Source organism: Pleurodeles waltl, chromosome 1_1 (assembly GCF_031143425.1).
Source record: "Pleurodeles waltl isolate 20211129_DDA chromosome 1_1, aPleWal1.hap1.20221129, whole genome shotgun sequence".
Taxonomy (NCBI): Eukaryota; Metazoa; Chordata; class Amphibia; order Caudata; family Salamandridae; genus Pleurodeles; species Pleurodeles waltl.
Window position 1 is genome coordinate 668,093,948 of NC_090436.1, and position 19,808 is coordinate 668,113,755.

The window sequence follows — 19,808 nt, forward strand, 5'->3', positions numbered from 1 at the left end:
AAATTGTAGTGCTTAAAAGCTGAAAGGGACAACTAGGGCTATCCGGTTGCGCTAGTCTGGGCCAAAGTAAAAAAATTCTGGCTGACCGTGATTGAGCCCAGGCTGGCTACCAGAACTGCGCAGGACTCGCAGAGCAAGAGCACCTTGGTCCTTGAGATGAGTCAGTTCTGATTGGCGCAATGAGGTCCACATGTCATTTTTGGGTCCGCTCTGAAGAAAGCAGTGAAGGAATGTGTTGACGTTGATCCGGATGATGAAGGCGATGTGTCAATTCTGGGCCATGCAGATTAGACAATGTGCTGTGCAGTAGGCAATGCGGTGCTTTGATTCTCGTACCAGCAATGCACTGTCGATGACAATGCGGTGACCTTGATCCTCGCAGCAGCTGCGATGCAGTAGTAATGCAGCGAAGATAATGCATCAGATTCCGATCTGTGCAACAAGGTGGATACACAGTTTCTTGCAAGAGCAGCCTGAAAAACCTTCTTCCAAGGGCCGAGGACTAGGTTGGCACAACTTGGCAAGGCTGGGCTCACAGTTGACAGAGTCCCCAGGCTGCAGCAGGACTGCTGGAAGTCTTTTGTGTACCTAAGACTTCATCAAACAGGAGGCAAGCCATTGGAGTCACTCTGGGTTCAAGTGATGCAGGTCCAGTCCTTCTCACCAAGGCAGGGGGATAGCAGCTAAGCAAGGCAAGAGTCCAGCAAGGCAGGGATTCAACAGAGTAGAACTTTAAGCAGCACAGCAGTCCTTCCCGGCGGTCTTCACAGGTCCCGACTTGCACTGATTTGGTGGGGTCAGACACAATTGTGCCCCTGAAGTGGGGAAGACTTCAAAGAAGGGTCTTTGAAGTGCACAGAGGTCCTTTCTTCCCAACCCTGGCGCCAGACTATCAGTACTGGGCAATCAACAGGCACTGCCTATTCATGTGTGTCAGCTTTCCCATCCCTTCCTGCCCAAGAAGAGCCGACCGAATGCAGATGAGTGCTCAGACACACCTAAGCTTCCTGTGTATGTGATTGTCTACACGGAAAGCACAAAGTGTAGCTGTGACCCACCCCAGAAGCGTATTCGAGACAGGCTGAAGGCACATAGAGCTGTAAGAGCAGAGAAATGTCCACTTTCTGAAAGTGACATTGCAAAAATAATAATGTTAAATCCAACTTTTCTAGTAAAGATTTATCATTACCACTCTAATGATATGAAACATGTTAGAAATTAGGTTTCTGGTTGGCAGAGGTATGCACCCTATCCAAATAGGGACCACAATCCTAGCCAGGGTAAGTCAATGATATCATAAATGAGCCTGTGCTCACCCTCTGGAAGCTTGGCACAGAGAAGGCAGGCCTAACTTAGAAGGCAATGTGTAAAGTACTTGTGCAACACACACACAATAACCACAGGAGGTACAGCACAAAAAGAGTCCAGACAGTAGTAGAAAAATAAAGTTTGTTTATCTGGTTTATTTAAGGTCAGCACAATACAGAGCCAATTTGTAAATGGTTAAATATTTGCTTTGCAGGTTCAAAATAAAACAAAGTTGATAGCCAATGATTTCATCAAAGAGGTGGTGTTGGGGACTCAGCACGAGTGCACGATGATTTCATACACTACGGTAGTGTCCTAGTTGCGCTCCTCTTGGGGAGCAGATCAGTGATTTTCAGGCGTGGTCATCAGGGGAGAAGGCGGGGACTGCAGGGGAATGGTGCAGTGGCTGAGTTGAGCAGGGCGGCTCCAGGTGCAAGGAGGGCACAGGCGACAACAGCTATCAAGGCCACTCCAGGTGATCAAAGCTGCATGCGGCCAAGTTGGACAAGACCACTTGGGTTGATTGAAGCGAGGAGCGGCAAAGGCTCAGCAGGGTCATTCCGGGTGTTTACAGATGCAAGCCGCAGAGTTTGGCAAAGCCTCTCACGGTGTTTGAAGCAGCGAGGGGCAAGATTCAGCAGGGTTGCTCTGGGTAATCACAGAGTCGCAGGTGGCAGAGTTTGGCAAAGCCACTCAGGGGTGATTGAAGCAGCGAGTGACAAAGATTCAAAAGGGCCCCTTCAGGTGATTAAACACTTGCAAGCAGCATAGTTTGGCAAATCCGCTTGCGGGTGACTGAAGCAGTGAGAGAGAAAGATTCAGCAGGGCCGCTCCAGGTGATCAAAGAGTTGCAAGCGCAGAGTTTGGCAAACCTGCTCGGGGTGATTGAATTAGCGAGCGGCAATGATTCAGCAGGGCTAGTCCAGTTGATCCAAGTTGCAAGCAGCAGAGTTCAGTGAAGCTGCTTAGGGGTGACTGAAGTAGCAAAGAGCCGCTTGGCGTCACTCTGGTTTTGATGACCAAGTCTTGGGCTACTGGGCAGAGATCACCAGGCAGCAAGGCAGCAAAGCAGGGCAGCAGTTCCTGGGAGCAGTGAGTCCTGGCAGAGTGGCAATCCTGGTACACAGCAGTCTACTCCAGCAACATTTCCTTGAGTCCAGAAGGGTACTGATTTTAGTGGGTCAGGGACCCAGTACTTATACTAGAAAGTGCCTTTGATGTGGGTGATGACTACAAAGAGTGCTTGCGAATTGCACAGATCCCTCTTTCAGGACAGCCTTGGCTCCAGACTATCAGCGGGAGGTAATCAGCCCCTTTGTGGGGACTCTGGTCACCACCCTTTGTGGTGTAGGTGTGAGCCATTCACAAACTCCTCCCCAGGAAGACTCATCAATATGCAGACGCAGCTGAGTATCCTGTGTTGTGGGTGTCTGAAGGGAATGCACAAGTGTAGCTGTCACCTAGCTCAAGCCAGACATGTACTGGAGATCGTCTGTAAACACACAGAGCAGTAAGTGCAGAGAAATGCCCACTTTTTAAAAGTGGCATTTCTAAAACAGTAATAATAAATCTGACTTTATCAGTAAAGAGAATGTATTACTATCATTCCAATGGTACTAAACATGATGCAGTCACTCCTCCCAGATCAGGAATTATAACTTAAAGGTATTATAATGAATTACTAATACTTACCTATGATAGAGGCAAGCCCCACAGTAAGGAAAAAATTACTTTGGGAGTTTTTCATTGCAAGGAGGTGAAAACTTAAAGGTATATGTCCTGCCTCTTACGTGGCACCCTGAGTTATGGGCTACCTAGGGCCTACTTTATGGGTGGCTTATATGTAAGAAAAGTGGAGTTTAAGGGAGTGGCAAGAGGTTTTAGATGCCAAGTTGGGGTGGGAGTGAGACTACACACACAGGTTCTGCAGTGACAGGCCTGAGACATGTTTACAGAGCTACCTAAGTGGGTGGCACAATCAGTGCTGAAGACCACTAGTAGCATTTAATTTACAGGTCCTGGGTATATGGTATACAACTTTACAAGGTGAATTAAATATGTCAACTGTGGATAAACCAATGTTACCATGTTTAGGGGAGAAGCACAGGCACTTTAGCTCTGGTTAGCAGTGGTTTAAGTGCCCAGAGTCCTAAGTCCAATTAAAACATGGTCAGAAAAAATAGGAGGAGAAAGGCAAATCGTTTGGGTATAACCCTGAAGGAAGGGCCATGTCCAACAAAACATGAAAAAGCTGCTACTTTTCAATCAGGAATTACAGCTTAAAAGTGTGATAAGGAATTTCCAATGTTAACCTAGGAGAGGGGTAGGCCTCACAATAGTGAAAAACTAATTGAGGAGTTTTTCACTACCAGGACAAGCAAAACCTAAACGTACATGTCCTACCTTTTACTACATAGCACCCTGCCTGGTGGGCTACCAAGGGCCTAGCTTAGGGGTGGCATGTGCATTAAAAGTGGGGGATTTAAGGCTGGGTAAATATTTTTAAATACCAAGCTGAAGTGGCAGTAAAACTGCACACACAGGCTCTGCAATGGCAGGCCTGAGCCATGGTTAGGGGCTACTGGAGTGGGTGGCACAATGAGTGCTACAGGCCCGCAGTAACATTTAATTTACAGGCCCTGGCCACATGTAGTGCACTTTACTAAGGACCTATAAGTAAATTAAATATGGCAACTGGGGTTAGGTCATTGTTACCATGATTTTGGGAGGGTGGGGGTGAGCACAAGCACTCCAGCACCGATTAACAGTCCTAAAACCAGCAAAAACTAGGTCCGAAAATGGAGTGAGGCAAGCAAAAAATTGGAGGGAATATCACCTTAAGGCTGTAAGGTCTAATTAATGGCTGAAATGCATGACGTAGGGAAACCTTCTGAATGTACCCAATATGTTGTTAGCAAACCAGCCAGCCTAACAATGGCTACTTTATAATGGGTGGAGATAGACAACCGAAAAAAAAATAGTTCACTGAACTACGGAAAATGGACCACAACAAAACCAGATTTAATAAAGAGGTATGATATCTTAAACACACCAGCCTTTACAACAGATATTCTCTGTTCACAAAATAATACATCTCCGTTTCATTGCTAGAAGTCGAGTTGGAGGTACTTTTGGGTTGCATTACACTCCAACTAAAATTAAAAAGGGAAAGTGATCAGGGAAAATATATTCCTGTATTGCGATATAATAACTAGACCCATCAATAAATCCCTGTATTCGTTCACTATGAGGTATTCCTTCACTCTGAGGAATGCCACTGATTTAAACAATGAGTGGAGCCTTTGTCTCCTAGTTTTTTTTACCTAAGCTTTTCAAAGTTAGAGTCCAAGCATCGCAGTACTGAAGACATACATTTACTGAAATTAATAAAAGACACATTTTTGCAATTATAAAAATATGCATGCACATTTATTTGAGTGTGTATGTGGTACGGGTTGCTTAAAGTAATTTCTAGACACGTTGCAAAGTTTAACTTATACGTTTTATTAATTTATAAAACAAGATTTTCCCATTTCCATTGGGTGTCAAAAGGAATGATTTTAAATCAGAAATGTAATGTTCACAAATTACTTGTATCAATCATCAAATCTGATTTTTTTCCCCTGGAAAGCTGTAATTAAACACTGCTGTTCTTTGCGTTTTTTGCTGGCTTCCCAGGATGGGTGAAGAGGCTGCTGAAGCTCCTGCTTTTTGTTTTCTCTCTTTAAATTGTGGAAATGCTGCTTTTGGTTTTCTTTCTTTGCAGGTAATTTTTTATCGAATTGTTTCTTCATAACCTGTGGCTTTGTTTGTGGAAATACTGAGCAAAAAAAAAAAAAAAACAATATGAGAATCATTAAAGAAAGTGTGCAAAAAATGAACAACTACATCCATGAGCATTCAAATACTTTTGCTCCTTCTTTTCTCGCTTCATAAACGTGAGTGAACACTGCTGCAAGCTAAGGTAATTCTCAAACTTTTTTAAAAGAAAAAGCAGACGAACTTGTAATTCGTGTCAGGTTAAACGAGCAGGCCATAAGTGGGTGAAACCCAGCATGGGGTGTGAATGAGGGAGAGCAGGGATTAAGGCCCCCATTACAAGTGGCCTGGGCTCCAGGCCATTCTAATTTTCCTGGTGCCTCCAAACCTAGAATTACTTGGTGTGCAAACTCAAGAGCGGATATTTTAGGTACTACAGGCTCGGCGAAGCAACTGGGTTTGCAGGCAGCTGCTGTGCCAGGCCACTGCTTGCTCTCTAAAACAAGTGGGAAGGCAACAGCAAATGCCCCACCCTCACCTAATCTGTCCTAACTACTTCCTGTGCAGCACCGGCCTTCTAAAAGTCTCTACACACAGTTAACCACGTGCTTCAAGAAGTGGCTAAATATGTGTGGGTTTGGACCCATTACTGCCCCCAGAGGTAGGAGGGAAAAAGACGAATTTATAACAAGTATTCTCAAGTCTTCGAGTTATTCCACATAGGGGGAAACAATTTAATTTCTTGATTATTTTGAAAGGATAAGTGATGACCTACCATGCAGTTCAGGCCATAATGTCATGAACTCTGAGACGGAGGCTCCATGGAAGCAGTCACTGGGCAGTTACACCTGAGCTGAGCTCCTTATAACAACTGTTCCTTGTGGGGTTGGTCCGTCTGACTTACGTACTTCTACTTGTATCTGCCTTCATGATGCTGAGCAAATCCTTCTGCAATGTGAAAGTGTATGCTCTTGTGCTGTCTACTATTAAACTTCCAATGACGAGGAGCTTTAAAGAACTAAGAGCTGTGCATGGTGCAGATGTACTTGGGTTTTAGAAATAAGGGAAAAGAAGTTCTACTACCTGATTTAAAAAGAAGTGCTGCTTTCATGTGCTATTGACCTCAGAGGCTGCCCTGTGAGGAAGAAAGCTGCATGCTCTGCTCAGCTCTCAGTGAAGATAAAGACCTAGCTGCATTTACACCACGGATGTTGGAGGCCAAGGAGTCAAGATACCATCTCCTCATCACATGGGAGGGTATATTTTTGGCAAAATGCTAAGCTGACAATTCCAGTGAGCAGTTTCTGAAAGCAATAAACGTCACAAGGGTCTCTGAAGAGTCCATTAGCAAACCCTTTTCAAAGCTCTAAAACATTCAAGGCTGCTGCTGTTAGGAAGGTGAATAAACGGCAACTACAACATTTTAACATTGAAAGCCTTCTGCAGGGAAGTTACCAGCCGACAACAATGTGTTGCCTAAAATTAAAATAATTGTGGTTGTTGTAAGGCAATAAGGAGATTAATGGGGTCAAACTCTGAACAAAACTGTGTGGTGATCTGCATCACATGAAAGGAAATGACGGACACGCCTCTTGATTTCATAATTGGTGTAAATTATTCTTTAGTCGCATTTTGTAATCTTAACAGTACAATAATTCCACAAGAGTCTGCTGTATACAGTAGTTAGATTTAACATCACCCCATCCAGTGGCCTCTTGTCACTCCCCTTCCTTGTCTCGTGCTCCAAGCCTGCTATAGGGTTTGCTGACTATCCACAATATCCTCTGGCATACAATTATCAAATTAAAAGACAAAAGTAAGGCAAACAACTACCTTTGCAACGGTTAACAAAAACAATAAGGATGTCACTCTTTAACAGCATGGAGTTTAACAGTTTGGAAGTTACCTTCAATTATTTATATATGTATCATCTCAACCTTAAATAGGTGCATACTTAGTCACTCCATTGCATGGGCACTATTACTACAATTCAACTCCTACCTCACCCTCTGCGGGGAAAAACAATCGAAGATGGAGTCGACGCCCATGCGCAATGGAGACAAAAGGAGGAGTCACTCGGTCCCGTGACTCGAAAGACTTCTTCGAAGAAAAACAACTTGTAACACTCCGGCCCAACACCAGATGGCGAGCTATTGCAGAACATGCGTATCTACAGCGACAGATGCCATCGAACAGTCTGTTATCGGTCGCAGGTCGCACAACACTCTGTCTTAACTGCCGACTTTTAAGGCGACTGCTTATCTGATTAGGCCCCCAGGGCTATCATAAAAGTGTCCCAGGCTGTGCTGACGCAGTCCGAGTCTTCTGCAGTTGTGTGAGTGTGCTCACTCCGGGCAATGGCCCACTTCCACAGGTCTTTCAGCCAGTTTCTCAGCTCAGGGGATCTGAACGATTGCCATGTTGTTGCTAAACGGCGTTGAATCAGAACCAGGGTTAGATCCATGAACCTGGACGAATATCTAGTTTTCCTAGATCTGGGCATAAGGCCCAGCAAGCACAGCGTTGGTTGCGGAGCCACTGGTTTCCCAGTTATCTCTGTGGTGTCAAAAGGGGAGGCCCAGGCGTCCCTCAGAGCTGACAACAGAGCCTTGGCACATAGATTGGGGAAGCTATACTACGCCTACGCCCTATGGCTGACAACTATTAGGTCCCCGATTGATGACATACTTTTCACACAGTCAGCCATCAGCATGGCACTCTGAATAGAACTGTTCTCTCTACCAGGAAGACGCTGGTGTTGAGGAGCCCGCTTTATCGTCCTACTTAGTTTATCAATTTGTCGCCTGCATCCCCTTCACCCCCCATCCTTGCACTACCAGTCCCTTGACGACCTGCTGACGCTTGCAGAAGTTCATCTCACACTAAACCACATGATGCATAATAAGACCTCGGGGTGGATGGGTTCCGGGTGTTCTTGCACTGTCCTTGAGAGAAGCACTGATGATGGTACTACCTAAGCAGGAAAGGGACCCATTGGAGGTGCATTCCTATAGGCTGCTTTCTCTCCTCAATACGGAATAAGTCTTGGGGAACATTATAACCAACCAATTATTATCAAGCCTTGCTAGTCTGGTCCATTCGGACCAGTACAGCTTTATTCCGAGGATCAATGCCTTACTCAACCTCCATTGTTTGTTTTGTCTTATGGATGAGCAACCGCTCGAGGTACCCTCTGGAGCGGCCCTTTCGTTGGACATAGAAAAGGCCTTTGAGTCCCTGAGTTGGTCCTACCTGTGTGCGGTGCTATGAAGTATGGGTCCAGAAATATTGAGGTGGATTAATCTTCTACACACAGAACCAATTGCTAGAGTGCATACTGATAAGGAGATCTCATCACCATTTAGGGTGCGCAGGGGCACCAGACAGACATGCTCGCACTCTCCCCTCATCTTTGCTCTGGCTTTGGAACCACTGGTGGGTTTATTTGGTCTGTGAGGCCTGCAGTGGGCCGAGTGTAGTGGCACTGTCTGGGAGGTGATTTCTCTTTACGCAGACGACGCGTTGATATTCTTCCCTAACTTTTGCTGTGACCTACCTGGGGTGTTGGATGTGCTGGAGGAATATAGCAAAGCATCAGGACTGCAAATTAATTGGTCTAAGTCCTGTCTCTTCCCCCTATGCAGAATTCCGTAGTCGAGAGGGAGGGCCCCGTTACTGCAGTCTGCTTTGGCAATATGATACCTTCCGTTACCTTGTGGAGTTTATCAAGCAGAGCAAGATCTTGTGGATGTCAACTTAGGCAGGGATCTGGCGGGGGAGCGATGCTCGTTGACTTTCTTGAACACAATGCCACTCTCTCCCATGGGCTCTCTGATCTATCTGGGGTTCCGGGAGGAGACAAGTGGCCTTATTTAAGTTGTTACCTCCACTGGATAAGGGGAGCCTTTGAGCGCCCCACTAAGAACTTTACTATGGGGCTGCACAGTTGCATTGGCCCATGTAATGGTTTGCTGCAGGCCCCAATCCCTTCTATTTTCCTGGACTGGGAGGGACGGGACATTCTGGACTGGCTTATAGGTCAGCGATGGTGCGCCTTACCAGGGTAGCCAAACACTGCTGGAATAAATGTGACTCTGTGTCATGGACTGATGCCATGTGCTCTGGCTCTTCTGCTATGGATGCTCCTGGCATTCCCAAGGATTGACGCCTGTCATGATACAGGTGCATGGTCGGAAGCGAGTGTACTAACTGTTATGGACCTGTATGAACATCAGCTCCTGATGCCTTTCCAGGACCTAGGAGGAGGTATGAGATTCCTGAGAGTCAGCTTCTGATGCATAATGCCTTGGTGGTGGCTATTGGGGTGATGTGAAGACCATCCGCATGGAACCATCCACTTCAGCGGTTCTACAGGTGATATTAGGATACTGTGTCAGTAGGCATGCAATCATGTTGCTCTACAGTGGATTGCAGGAACCACATACACCGCCTCTCCAGGCCCAGAGGGACAAACAGATCCAGTTTCTGGGCCAGAAGTTGGCAGACGCACAGTGCACTCTCGTTTTGGAACAGGTGTGGGGTATCTCCAGGAACTCACGCCTGGAATATACAAAATTCAGTAAGGTCCATCAGACATATCTGACCCCAGTAAGCCTCCATAATATCTTCCCAGGTGTCCCTCCAGAATGCCCCTGATGCCCTTGCCCGAGGCTGATTTGTATCATATGATATGGAACGGTCCAGAAATCACCCACTACTGGGGGACAGCAGTTCAGATCCTGTCTGAAATTCTGGGTCATCCCTTGAAGTGTGATCCACTTAACTGCCTTCTTGGGTTAAATGTGCGAACAAGCAAGAATAGATATGTTGTAAGGTTCCTTGATTTGGCTTTCGTGTTCTTGAAACGCCACATAGCTATGGCTTGGAAGCCCGCTGTAGTGTCATTGCTATCACTCTAGCTGACAGATTTGCTCAAAAAAGCAACTGCTAAGAAAACGGCATGGAGATTGCTCCCCTTGCAATGTGAGGCGGCATCCAACCTAGATGCTTGGATGCCTATATTGGGAAATTGTCGAACAAGGCAGGTGAACGACTTCTGAGACATGATGTAATGACATTAAGTATGTTTGACCACTGACTTTGTGTTTGACCACTGTGCATATTAGTTGTTCAATGATTACCAGTAGCACATTACATTCTGTAGTCAGTTTAGCTGCTTATTGGCTTTAACGTGGCATTAGACATTCACTTTAGCTGCCTATTGGCTTTATCGTGGCGTTAGACATTGCAGTTGAGACATTGCAGATGAGCTGTGTTTTTCCACATGGTAAACCAAGCTGTGTTTTTCGTAGATTCTCTCACCTAACACTAATCATGATAAGGAAGCGCATATTCTGTGTTTTTCTCAAGTCAGCCTTGGGGAAAAATGAGCCTTGAAGACTTGGCCAACTTTCGACGCTTGTTTTCTTCCAACTCTGACCTACAATGGCCAGCATGTTTTGACTATTAGAGGGAAGGGCCTGTTAGCAGGCTTTTTTCATTATTCAATCTAAAAAAATGTGTCCATGGGCAGCTGCGAGGAGAATTTTCTGAGACTTCAGTCAGGAGCAGACGTCAGCTGCCTGACCTGTCCCGCAAGGGTGGAAAATTTCTTTCTCACAGTTGAACAGGAGTCATCAAATTGAAGGCATGCGAAAGATGATGAGCAGTGATAGGCCCTACGGTGATGAATTTTGACTTTCATTCTTTGCTTTGAAGTTATGTTATAATATAATCACATATATTTGCTGTGTACATTGCAACTGAGAATCACTTTGATATATTTTCCTTTCATTGCTGTGACTATTTTTAAACGTGTGCCTCCAACCTACTAATCTCCTCTCTCAAGAACCTCGTGGTGGTCAACAGACTTTAGATTTGTGTGCAGTGCAAGAGGGAAACACTGATGTAAACTTGAGTATTTGGCAGAAACCGTGGAGGACAAGGGTGCCCCTGGGGCTTTGGATTAGAAAACTATCTGACTTTGTGGAGCACTGTACTCCTTTTGAAAAACAGCTTTTGACTTGTTATTGGGTTCTAGTGAATACTGAGCAAATTACATTAAATTATTGTGTAATTCTGAAATTACCGGCACAAGAGGCCAGTATCATACTTTGGATCTGGTACATACAAAACAAGGCTCAAGTAGGACCTACAGGCACTGCAGCCCTACATGAACAGGTGTCACAAGCCCCTTTACAGGATGAGGAGAGGGTGCAGGGAGTACCACAGGTAAGAGTTACGAGTAAAATTGAATGCACCACTTGAATTCTTGTCCCCTGAGGATAGAAAGCGTGTTTGTTTGACTAATGATTCATTGAAATACGCGAGTACTAAAAGACAATGGAAAGCAGTGTTATACAATCCAGTTTCTGAAAAAGTTGTTGTCTAACACAGGAGAAGGAAAAAGTAACCAATATGCAGAGTTGTACAATGTGTGTCAGACTTTAAAGCAAGAGCTGCTTGAGACATGTAATTTTTACATTGATTCTTGGTTCACGGTTAATGGATTAGCCGTTTGGTTTTCCACATGGCTTTTACATGACTGGTTCATTTATTCAAAGGACATGAGGAGCAAGAGTTGTGGCAGGAAATTTGGGAAATGTTAAAATAGAGTAAAGTCATAGATGCTCATTGTATCATTGACTCATTAGAACACTGGTTCAATTCACTTGCAGATGTTAGAGAGAAAAGTTCAGAGGCAGAAGTGTCAACCCAGAATTCTGACTTGGTGGGGATGGCTAAGTGGGCACACCAGAAATGTGGACATCTGGGAGAAAAAGCCGCTTACAGGTGGGCAGGGATTAGAGAAATACACATTCCCTTAGATTTGATAAAAACTGTGATTTTGCAATGTCCTATTTGTCAGCACACGCAACAGAGATCTGTCCCACAAACAGTCAAAGATCAGTTGGGGAGAGGAAAGTTACCAGGACAGATATGGCAAATTGATCAGGTTTAGGGGGAGTGATTGCTGCAGATTACCAAGGAGAAATCAAAGTTATTCTGACAACTAGAAGAGAATCTGATTAATTCATACTGATCGGAGACAGAATTGCCCAACTTGTCATAAGTGCAGTGAATGAAGGTTTGGTAGGAAGGAGTCTGCCCCAGCCCTTCTGACAGTGCAAGGAAAGGGAAGCTATGGTGTAGCAGATAAAAACCTCAGTGCTAAGATGTGGGTTGAATCCCCAAATGACCCTCCAGAACCTGCAGAAATCATAACACAGGGCCCCAATAGTGTCCTGCTGGTTATAAAACAAGCAAAAGAGAAAAGAGGGCACATTTCAGATGACAAATGTTATTTGCAAGAAGTCATACTTTTTTCTTTTGCAGATCCTACTACGACTCGCCACCGACCATGAGTGTGCTGTGTGGTCTCCCTTTGGGTGTTTGCGTGTGGGGTCGGGGGAGGGACCGCACCCCCAACCTGAACCTGATTCATTAAAGTACAAAACCCCATGGATCCATTTTGTGCAACTGGCACCTCTGGTTCAAGTTCTACATGGGATCAATACAGAGTATCTTTGCAACTTGTTTGATTACATTCTTCCACTGGAACTAACCCATGGTTGGTTATTATCTGATGACTGCTGCCAGTCTAACTAAGCAACATTGCCAGTTAGCTGTCTGTTTTTCATGTGCAAACCTGACTTTCACTTACATTCCAGCAAACCTTTCAGGTGGACCGTATACCTTTACATGAGTAGAACACGTGCTACATCAACTTGCTATTTTAGAGACACTATTCAATCAGTTATTATCCCAATCAGAGTATATAAGCTTCAGTCTTTTCATTGTAGGTGTATCTGATTTGAAAGGTTATGAGACCAATACGTTAATCCACTTCCATTGCTTTACAGTGATTGCTTTTATCATTCAAACCTGATTTGCTTATAATGTTTTTGTTTTTTCTTTGAAATAAGAGAAAAGTAAACAAAAGTCATTGGTCAGAGAGTGGAGATGTAATGACATTAAGTATGTTTGACCACTGACTTTGTGTTTCACCACTGTGCATATTAGTTGTTCAATGTTCACCAGTAGCACATTACATTCTGTATTCAGTTTAGTTGCCTATTGACTTTAACGTGGCATTAGGCATTCAGTTTAGCTGTCTATTGGCTTTATCGTGGCGTTAGACATTGCAGTTGAGACATTGCAGATGGGCTGTGTTTTTCCAAATGGTAAACCAAGCTGTGTTTTTCGTAGATTCTCTCACCGAACACTAATCATGATAAGGAAGGCATATTTTGTGTTTTTCTCTAGTCAGCTTTGGGAAAAACAAGCCTTGAAGACTTGGCGAACCTTTGACGCTTGTTTTCTTCCAACTCTGACCTACAGTAGCCAGCATGTTTTGACTATTAGAGGGAAGGGCCTGTTAGCAGGCTTTTTTCATTATTCAATCTATTAAAGGTGTCCCTGGGCAGCAGCAAGGGGAATTTTCTGAGACTTCAGGCAGGAGCGTACGTCAGCTGCCTGACCTGCCCCGCAAGGGTGGAAAATCTCTTTCTCGCAGCTGAACAGGAGTCGTCAACTTGCAGGCATGAGACAGATGACGAGCAGTGATAGGCACTATGGTGATGAATTTTGACTTTTATTCTTTGCTTTGAAGTTATGCTATAATAATATAATCACATATATTTGCTCTGTACATTGCACTCGAGAATCACTTTGATATATTTTCCTTTCATTGCTGTGACTATTTTTAAACGTGTGCCTCCAACCTACTAATCTCCTGTCTCAGGAACCTCGTGGTGAAGTAATAATAAATGTCTTCTTTAAACTAAGTGCATTCCAGAGATTGTTTTCTGCTCGGTCATTAGTGAAAGCAAAACACATGGGCATCGCCTGCCAGTACCAACAGTCCTTGTGGGGGTAGGGGCAGCACCCCTAAGATACATACTTCTACGTGCTCCCGACTGCAGTTGTGGGAAAAATTCCCAACAAACAATGCTCTCCCATTCACACCCTGGTAGGAAATGCTGAGAGTGTTATTTTCATATCTACACCCCACCTCCCCTACAGGGGTGGCGGTTAAGCCACTACTTTCTCTTCTTTCCCATACAACCTTCAGTGGAACTTTGCTATCCCGCTTGTGTTTTTTTATTACATAGACGCTTTTTGGGTTGTTTCAAATGTTTTGATATGCTGTTGCATCACAGATCCTTTTAATGTACACAGGCTCTCTCTGTGGACTTGGTACGGGCTTCTTCCCTGCTGCTTCCCCTACAAGACCTAGCAGATGAGAGGAAGGTCCTTTTGTAACTGACTTGTGTAATTGAGTATAACACACGTTGGCTGGCCATGTATTGTGTGGTTGCATTAATTCAACATGAGGTCTCTGATGGAGATACTTGGTACTGTACCATCATGTCACCTGTACGTCTTGTATGTATTTTGAGTCCGATGTCATTGGTGTGTTACATGTGATGTACATAAAAGAAATTCAAATTCAACAAAGAGCTACTTGAATAAAGAAGTGACAAAAGCCTGTGTAAGCCAGGTGACACTAGAAACAGCTAAGGATGGCTGCAGGAACATATGTGCTATAATTGTGGCAGTGAGGTATTTCTAATGAATGTAGTTAAAGTGACAACATTTTCAACCTTAGATTACTGATACCCTCCACGCAAACTACAAAATAATGGCCAAATAAGTAACGTGTTCTTCTGACAACAGTCGTCTAATGGCAGATTCTTCACCTTTTGATTAGATACCAAAGCAGTACCTCCCGAAGGTGAGTCTAGCCTGGCTCAAACCAAAAAGCCCAGAATGACTGAGCAGCTAAAACGTCCTTCCTGGCAGATCTGCCTGTCTTTTCCAGAAAATAGTGCCTCATGAGACAATGGAGTAAAGCCTTTGTAGCACCTTGATAAATGTCTAGAACAGGCACCACTTGAGGCGACACAGTGGTAGTACCCTGGGTTCCAGTAGAATGAGCCACAAACCTTCAGGGAGCTACTTTTGGGTCAGTGCATCGCAGGTCTTAATGCAGAGTACGATCCAACAGATGTCTTTTACTGCATAGCCTTGCCTTTCTTTGCTCCAGAGAATCTGAGAATCCCATTGCCCATTCGGTCTTTCTGGGTGCAATCAACATAGAAACAGAGAGCTCTTTTTGGATCCAGCAAGTGAAGTCCCTCTTCCTCCTAAGAGGGGTGGGCAGAGAAAAGAATGCTGGAAGGGTGATGTTTCGGCTCACATGAAAAACAGTCTTCACCTTTAAAAGGAAGGAGGCTTGAGTCAGCAGAACCAGCTTGCTTGGGTAGAACATGGTGGAGAGTGGGTTAATAAACAGGGCCTCTAACTCACTCACCTATCACGCCGATGTCGAAGTGTCAAAAATGGGGTCTTCAAGGTAAGGCGTCAACTATGGAGAGGCTCAAAAGGAGCACACATGAGGAGTGTGAGGACCACATTTAAGTCCCATTGGGCCGTAACAAAACAAGAAGGTGGAAACAAATGTAACCCTTTGAGGAAATGCATCACTACTGGTAATATGAATAATGGGGCTGGTCCTAAACCTCTAAGAAAGTTGAAAGAGGCAACAGGCACTCTTTAACAGTGCTCAAGGCAAGACCTTGCTGGGCTAGAGACAACACAAACAAAACTTTGGACTTTTTGGCCCAGAGAGGATCGATCTACTGAGAAGTGCACCATGTCACAAACTTATCTCAATGGAAGGTGTATAGTGATTTGGTTGAGGGATGCCTGGCTCCCATGATGACCTCAACGTCTCTGGTAGGAAGATCAAAAGCAGCCAACTACAGCCGCTCAAACTCCAGCATGAAAGTATAGATTGCGCATGTTAGCATGCAAACCTGCCCTACTGCTGCAACCGGAGAGCCTCGAAAGGGGGCAGTCTGATCAAAGGACGGATGCTCCAGTGCAGGACTTTGAGATACCATACTCTGTGTGCCCAATCCGGGTTCACTATGACAACTCAGGCCCGAGCAGTAAAAATCTTCTTTAGAGCTCGGGCCAGGATACGTACCAGTGGGATGGCATACAGAAGTCTTGAGTTTGACTCCACACGGAACGCCTCTTCAAGAGAAAGACACATTAGAAATGACATTGCTGACATTGCACATTCTTGGTGGTGGCAAAAAGAATAAACCAGCTATCTCCTCATTCATGGAAAAGACCCCACATCACCTCTTTATGCAACTACCATTAATCATCTGAAAGTCGCCAGTGGCTTAGATCATCTGCCCTAGTGTTCAATGAACCTGCCAAGTGGTGTGTCACCAGAAAAATGCCTTAGTGGTCTAGCCACATCCAAAGGCGTAGAGCTTCCTGACACAGGATCCATGACACTACCCACTCTGCTTACTGAAGTGCCATACAGCGGCAGTGTTGTCTGTGAGCACCAGCTTCTCATTAATGGAAGGCAGGAAAGCTTTCAACGCAAAGTGGATGGCTCTCAGAACCACAGGGTTGATATAGTGCCGGTGAGGTAAGGAGAGGGGTTTGCTGCTGACTAAATCATGATCATGCAGCCACCACTACAGATCTTAAGCAATTGTCTCCAAAATCTGAACTAGGCCCTAAAGATCTCCCAGGTGCTTTGCCCACAGGTGCCTTGCCTACTGAGACTTCAGATCCACTGCAAAGCCTGCATATGCCAGCTGGCATGCTTGATCAGAAGAATGTAAGAAGCCATCAGTCGCAGCAGCCTCACAGTCATCTACACTGAGATCTAGGATAGAGGATGAAACATCAGGATCCGATCCCGAATGTCCTTTTGCTGGGGGGGGGGGGGGGAGTGGGGGGGTTGGGATTTGTAAGGGGTGGGCTGTGGGTAGGTGTGAAACTGCACAGTGTCCAGAATTGCTCTGATGAAGAAGAGTGGATGTGAAAGAGTCATGTTTGAAGCCAATGATTTGTTATTTGAAAGTACTTAAAAATGTTTAGTAATTTTTTTTTTTTAATGCGTTACTGAAAGTAAATGTTGTAAAGTGACCCTTTTTTAGGAGGTCGCCCACAGTTTTTAATTATTTTGGGATTCAGTTACTGGTAATCGAACTCTTAACACAGGGACACTGCTAATGGCCCTCAGGGCAGCAGTGGGTGTGGCGGACATTGGAAGGTTAAATTTACTATTCTAACTCCAGTCATAGAATATAAGGGCAGAAAAGTAGCAATACTGAACGGCAGAAAGTGCTGCCCTGAGGGTGCAGCTCAGGGCAAAAACCTCTGACTACCTATCAACAGTATCCACAGACAGCAACATTTGACCTGTACCAGCTACAGACACCATTCAAAGCCTTATTTTTATTTTTAATAAAAATCCCATCTAATGGTAGAGTTGGACTTTTATTAAATATACTGGAAATGTAACTTGCAGGAAGTTATCCCTTACCTGCCTGAGCTTTCAGAAGTCTAATGAGCAATGGCTTCTTCCAACTCCTAGCCTGTCCTCAGTGCTTAATGAGACGTGAAAGACCTTACTGAAACTACACAGTAGGGAACTGTGATTGACTGGCTGACCTGAATGGGCAGAGATAGTCCATTTGAGTTCAGCTGAACTGAGGAGGAGGAAGTGTGCATCCTGGTGGAACAACAGATTCAAATCCTGCCTGATAGGTCTCTCTGAGCTACATGTAAAACTTTATGGCACTTGAAAGGAAGCAAACATGAAGCCACTTCTTCTGAATCCCCTGTCTGGGTTCTGCAGGACCCTGCTTTTATCCTACCCGACTTCTATCTCCTGGTTTGTTATTGGCACAGGGTCTGCTATATTCTTGGTTTTAGTGTTAGATGTGGGAGGACACAAGTGATAACCATAGTGCACTCCTTTATATACCCATAACCCTCATGGCACAAGTTTAGTGTGGTCTAAGACCTTCCCCATTTTGAAAATGCCCTGGTGCAAAGAATTTTGAGACTGTTCGCAGTAAGGCAAACATGAATTACTGAAAGAGCGTGAGTAGGAATGTCCCCAGGAACTTTTACCTCATTGTTTAAGGAGTGATCAGGTATCACTCCCACCGACTAGCAAAATAGCTGATGCCATGCATAACTGTAGCATTCCCAGAAACTCTCCTCCGAACACTTTCTGGACTTCTAGAATAGGACTGGACCTGCTGTGTCTAACCCGAGAGTACCTGTGAAGGACTGGACCTGCTCTCTTTTGTACCAAGGACAAAGTGGACTCCAAGGGTCAGTTTGCTGACCTACTGTGTGGCTACAGGAATGCAACAAGCTACAAGAGGCATTTGCCTGGAAGCACCCTGCTGCCCAGTGGCAACTGAACCTGCACTGGAATTTGCTTTGACTTCTGCCTGAAACCCTGAGGTATTAGGGGCCTCAGCAGTGTATTCTTGGAGATGTTTGGGCACCAGAAAAAAAGTATGGAAACAATAGTTTAAGAAAAAGGAGAAAGGTTTGAAACCTTTTCTTATACAGCTCCGGAGCTTTAGGTGGACTGGCGGGAAAAATATCCAACAGGCAGTTCTACTGCATCAAACCGAATTTCATCCCAATCAAGACTCCCTGCAGCTCTGAAAAAACTCACTGCGCCCCATTTTGAGTTTGCATTTAGAACCATTTCAAGCAAGAAGTCTCCAAAGCTCCAGAGGGACCATCCTTCTTTACGTATCCAGCCTTCAGTCCCACAACAGCAGCTACAATTTCAGTGGTGGACTGCTGAGGGAGACTTTTTCTTCTCAAAAAGCAACAAAGTCCCTTAGTTCAAGTGGGACGGACTACACAACCAGTGAAAGCAAGAACAGGCCAAACACACCAGCAGGGTCTGATGTCAGATTGCCTCAGTATTGCTAGCGATGCATTTTCTTATAAACAGACACAGCGATGAAGACGACTGATGACAAGTAATTGAGATGGCCCTAAAACCATAGAAAGTAGATATAACATTTTGCAACAGTGAGGAGTACAAATGGATTCATCTGTGAGCTCAATTGAGAATGGACTAACTATTATGGAGGAATGGTAATGTATTGTCAAAGGCTAATGGAACAGCACTGTGAAGGAATCATATAACATCTGTACAACAGGGAATCTAATCTGGTCTGGACTACAAATGGATCCATAGATGCAACATATTTAAGACTGTGGTGTATTGTGGTACGCCACTTGCAATCGTGGTTGCTGGTACAGTGTGTAAGACTTTGGAGAAACTGCTATAATGCCCTGAGGCTGAAAGACCGTTAAGGCAGATTTGTTCTGATAATAAGACTGAATACCACAGGATTTTATACAGCCAAAGATATGGATTCTGTAAGGGATCAGTAGGGGAGGGTGGTTCTCAATATAACTAAAAAATAATGTGTTGCACACTGTTTCTGATTTATGTTTTGTTTGTTTCAACTGTGTCTACTACACCCACGTTTGTAACACAATCCTTTAAGTATCTGTTTTTATTAACTCACATATTGTTATTTCGAACATGGTACCCACCGTATTCAATAAAACTTTCAGATTGTTAATGCTCTTTTTTTATCTCTTACAATTAGTGTTGAATACTATTATGTATTTCCTCTATTTTTATTATTTAAAAATGTTTCTTTTTGTTGGGCGTACTATAATGGTGTTTTCTACAATTTTAAAATATTTTGTACGCCATTTAGTGTCCTATTACTGTCAGCCTCTATGTTTTTGATGAAACCCGCACGGGAGCGAAACAATCTTTTTACAGCACACCGGACACTGCACGCATCAGAAGCCTTCTCTGGTCAGGTCTGATTGTTCGACTGTACATTTCGTCATAGCACTGCAGATTT

The 19,808-nt window shown here is 44.4% G+C and overlaps 1 protein-coding gene across 1 annotated transcript in view; it reads right to left on the reverse strand.

Annotated features, from left to right (window-relative positions):
* Positions 1-4,792: 4,792 nt before the first annotated feature.
* SRFBP1 (serum response factor binding protein 1) overlaps positions 4,793-19,808 on the reverse strand; it is a 250,749-nt gene continuing 235,733 nt past the window's right edge. The window contains exon 8 of the mRNA XM_069227022.1: positions 4,793-5,128. Within this exon, the coding sequence (XP_069083123.1) occupies positions 4,905-5,128 (224 nt within the window). The 3' untranslated portion in view covers positions 4,793-4,904. The remainder of the gene's footprint in view (positions 5,129-19,808) is intronic.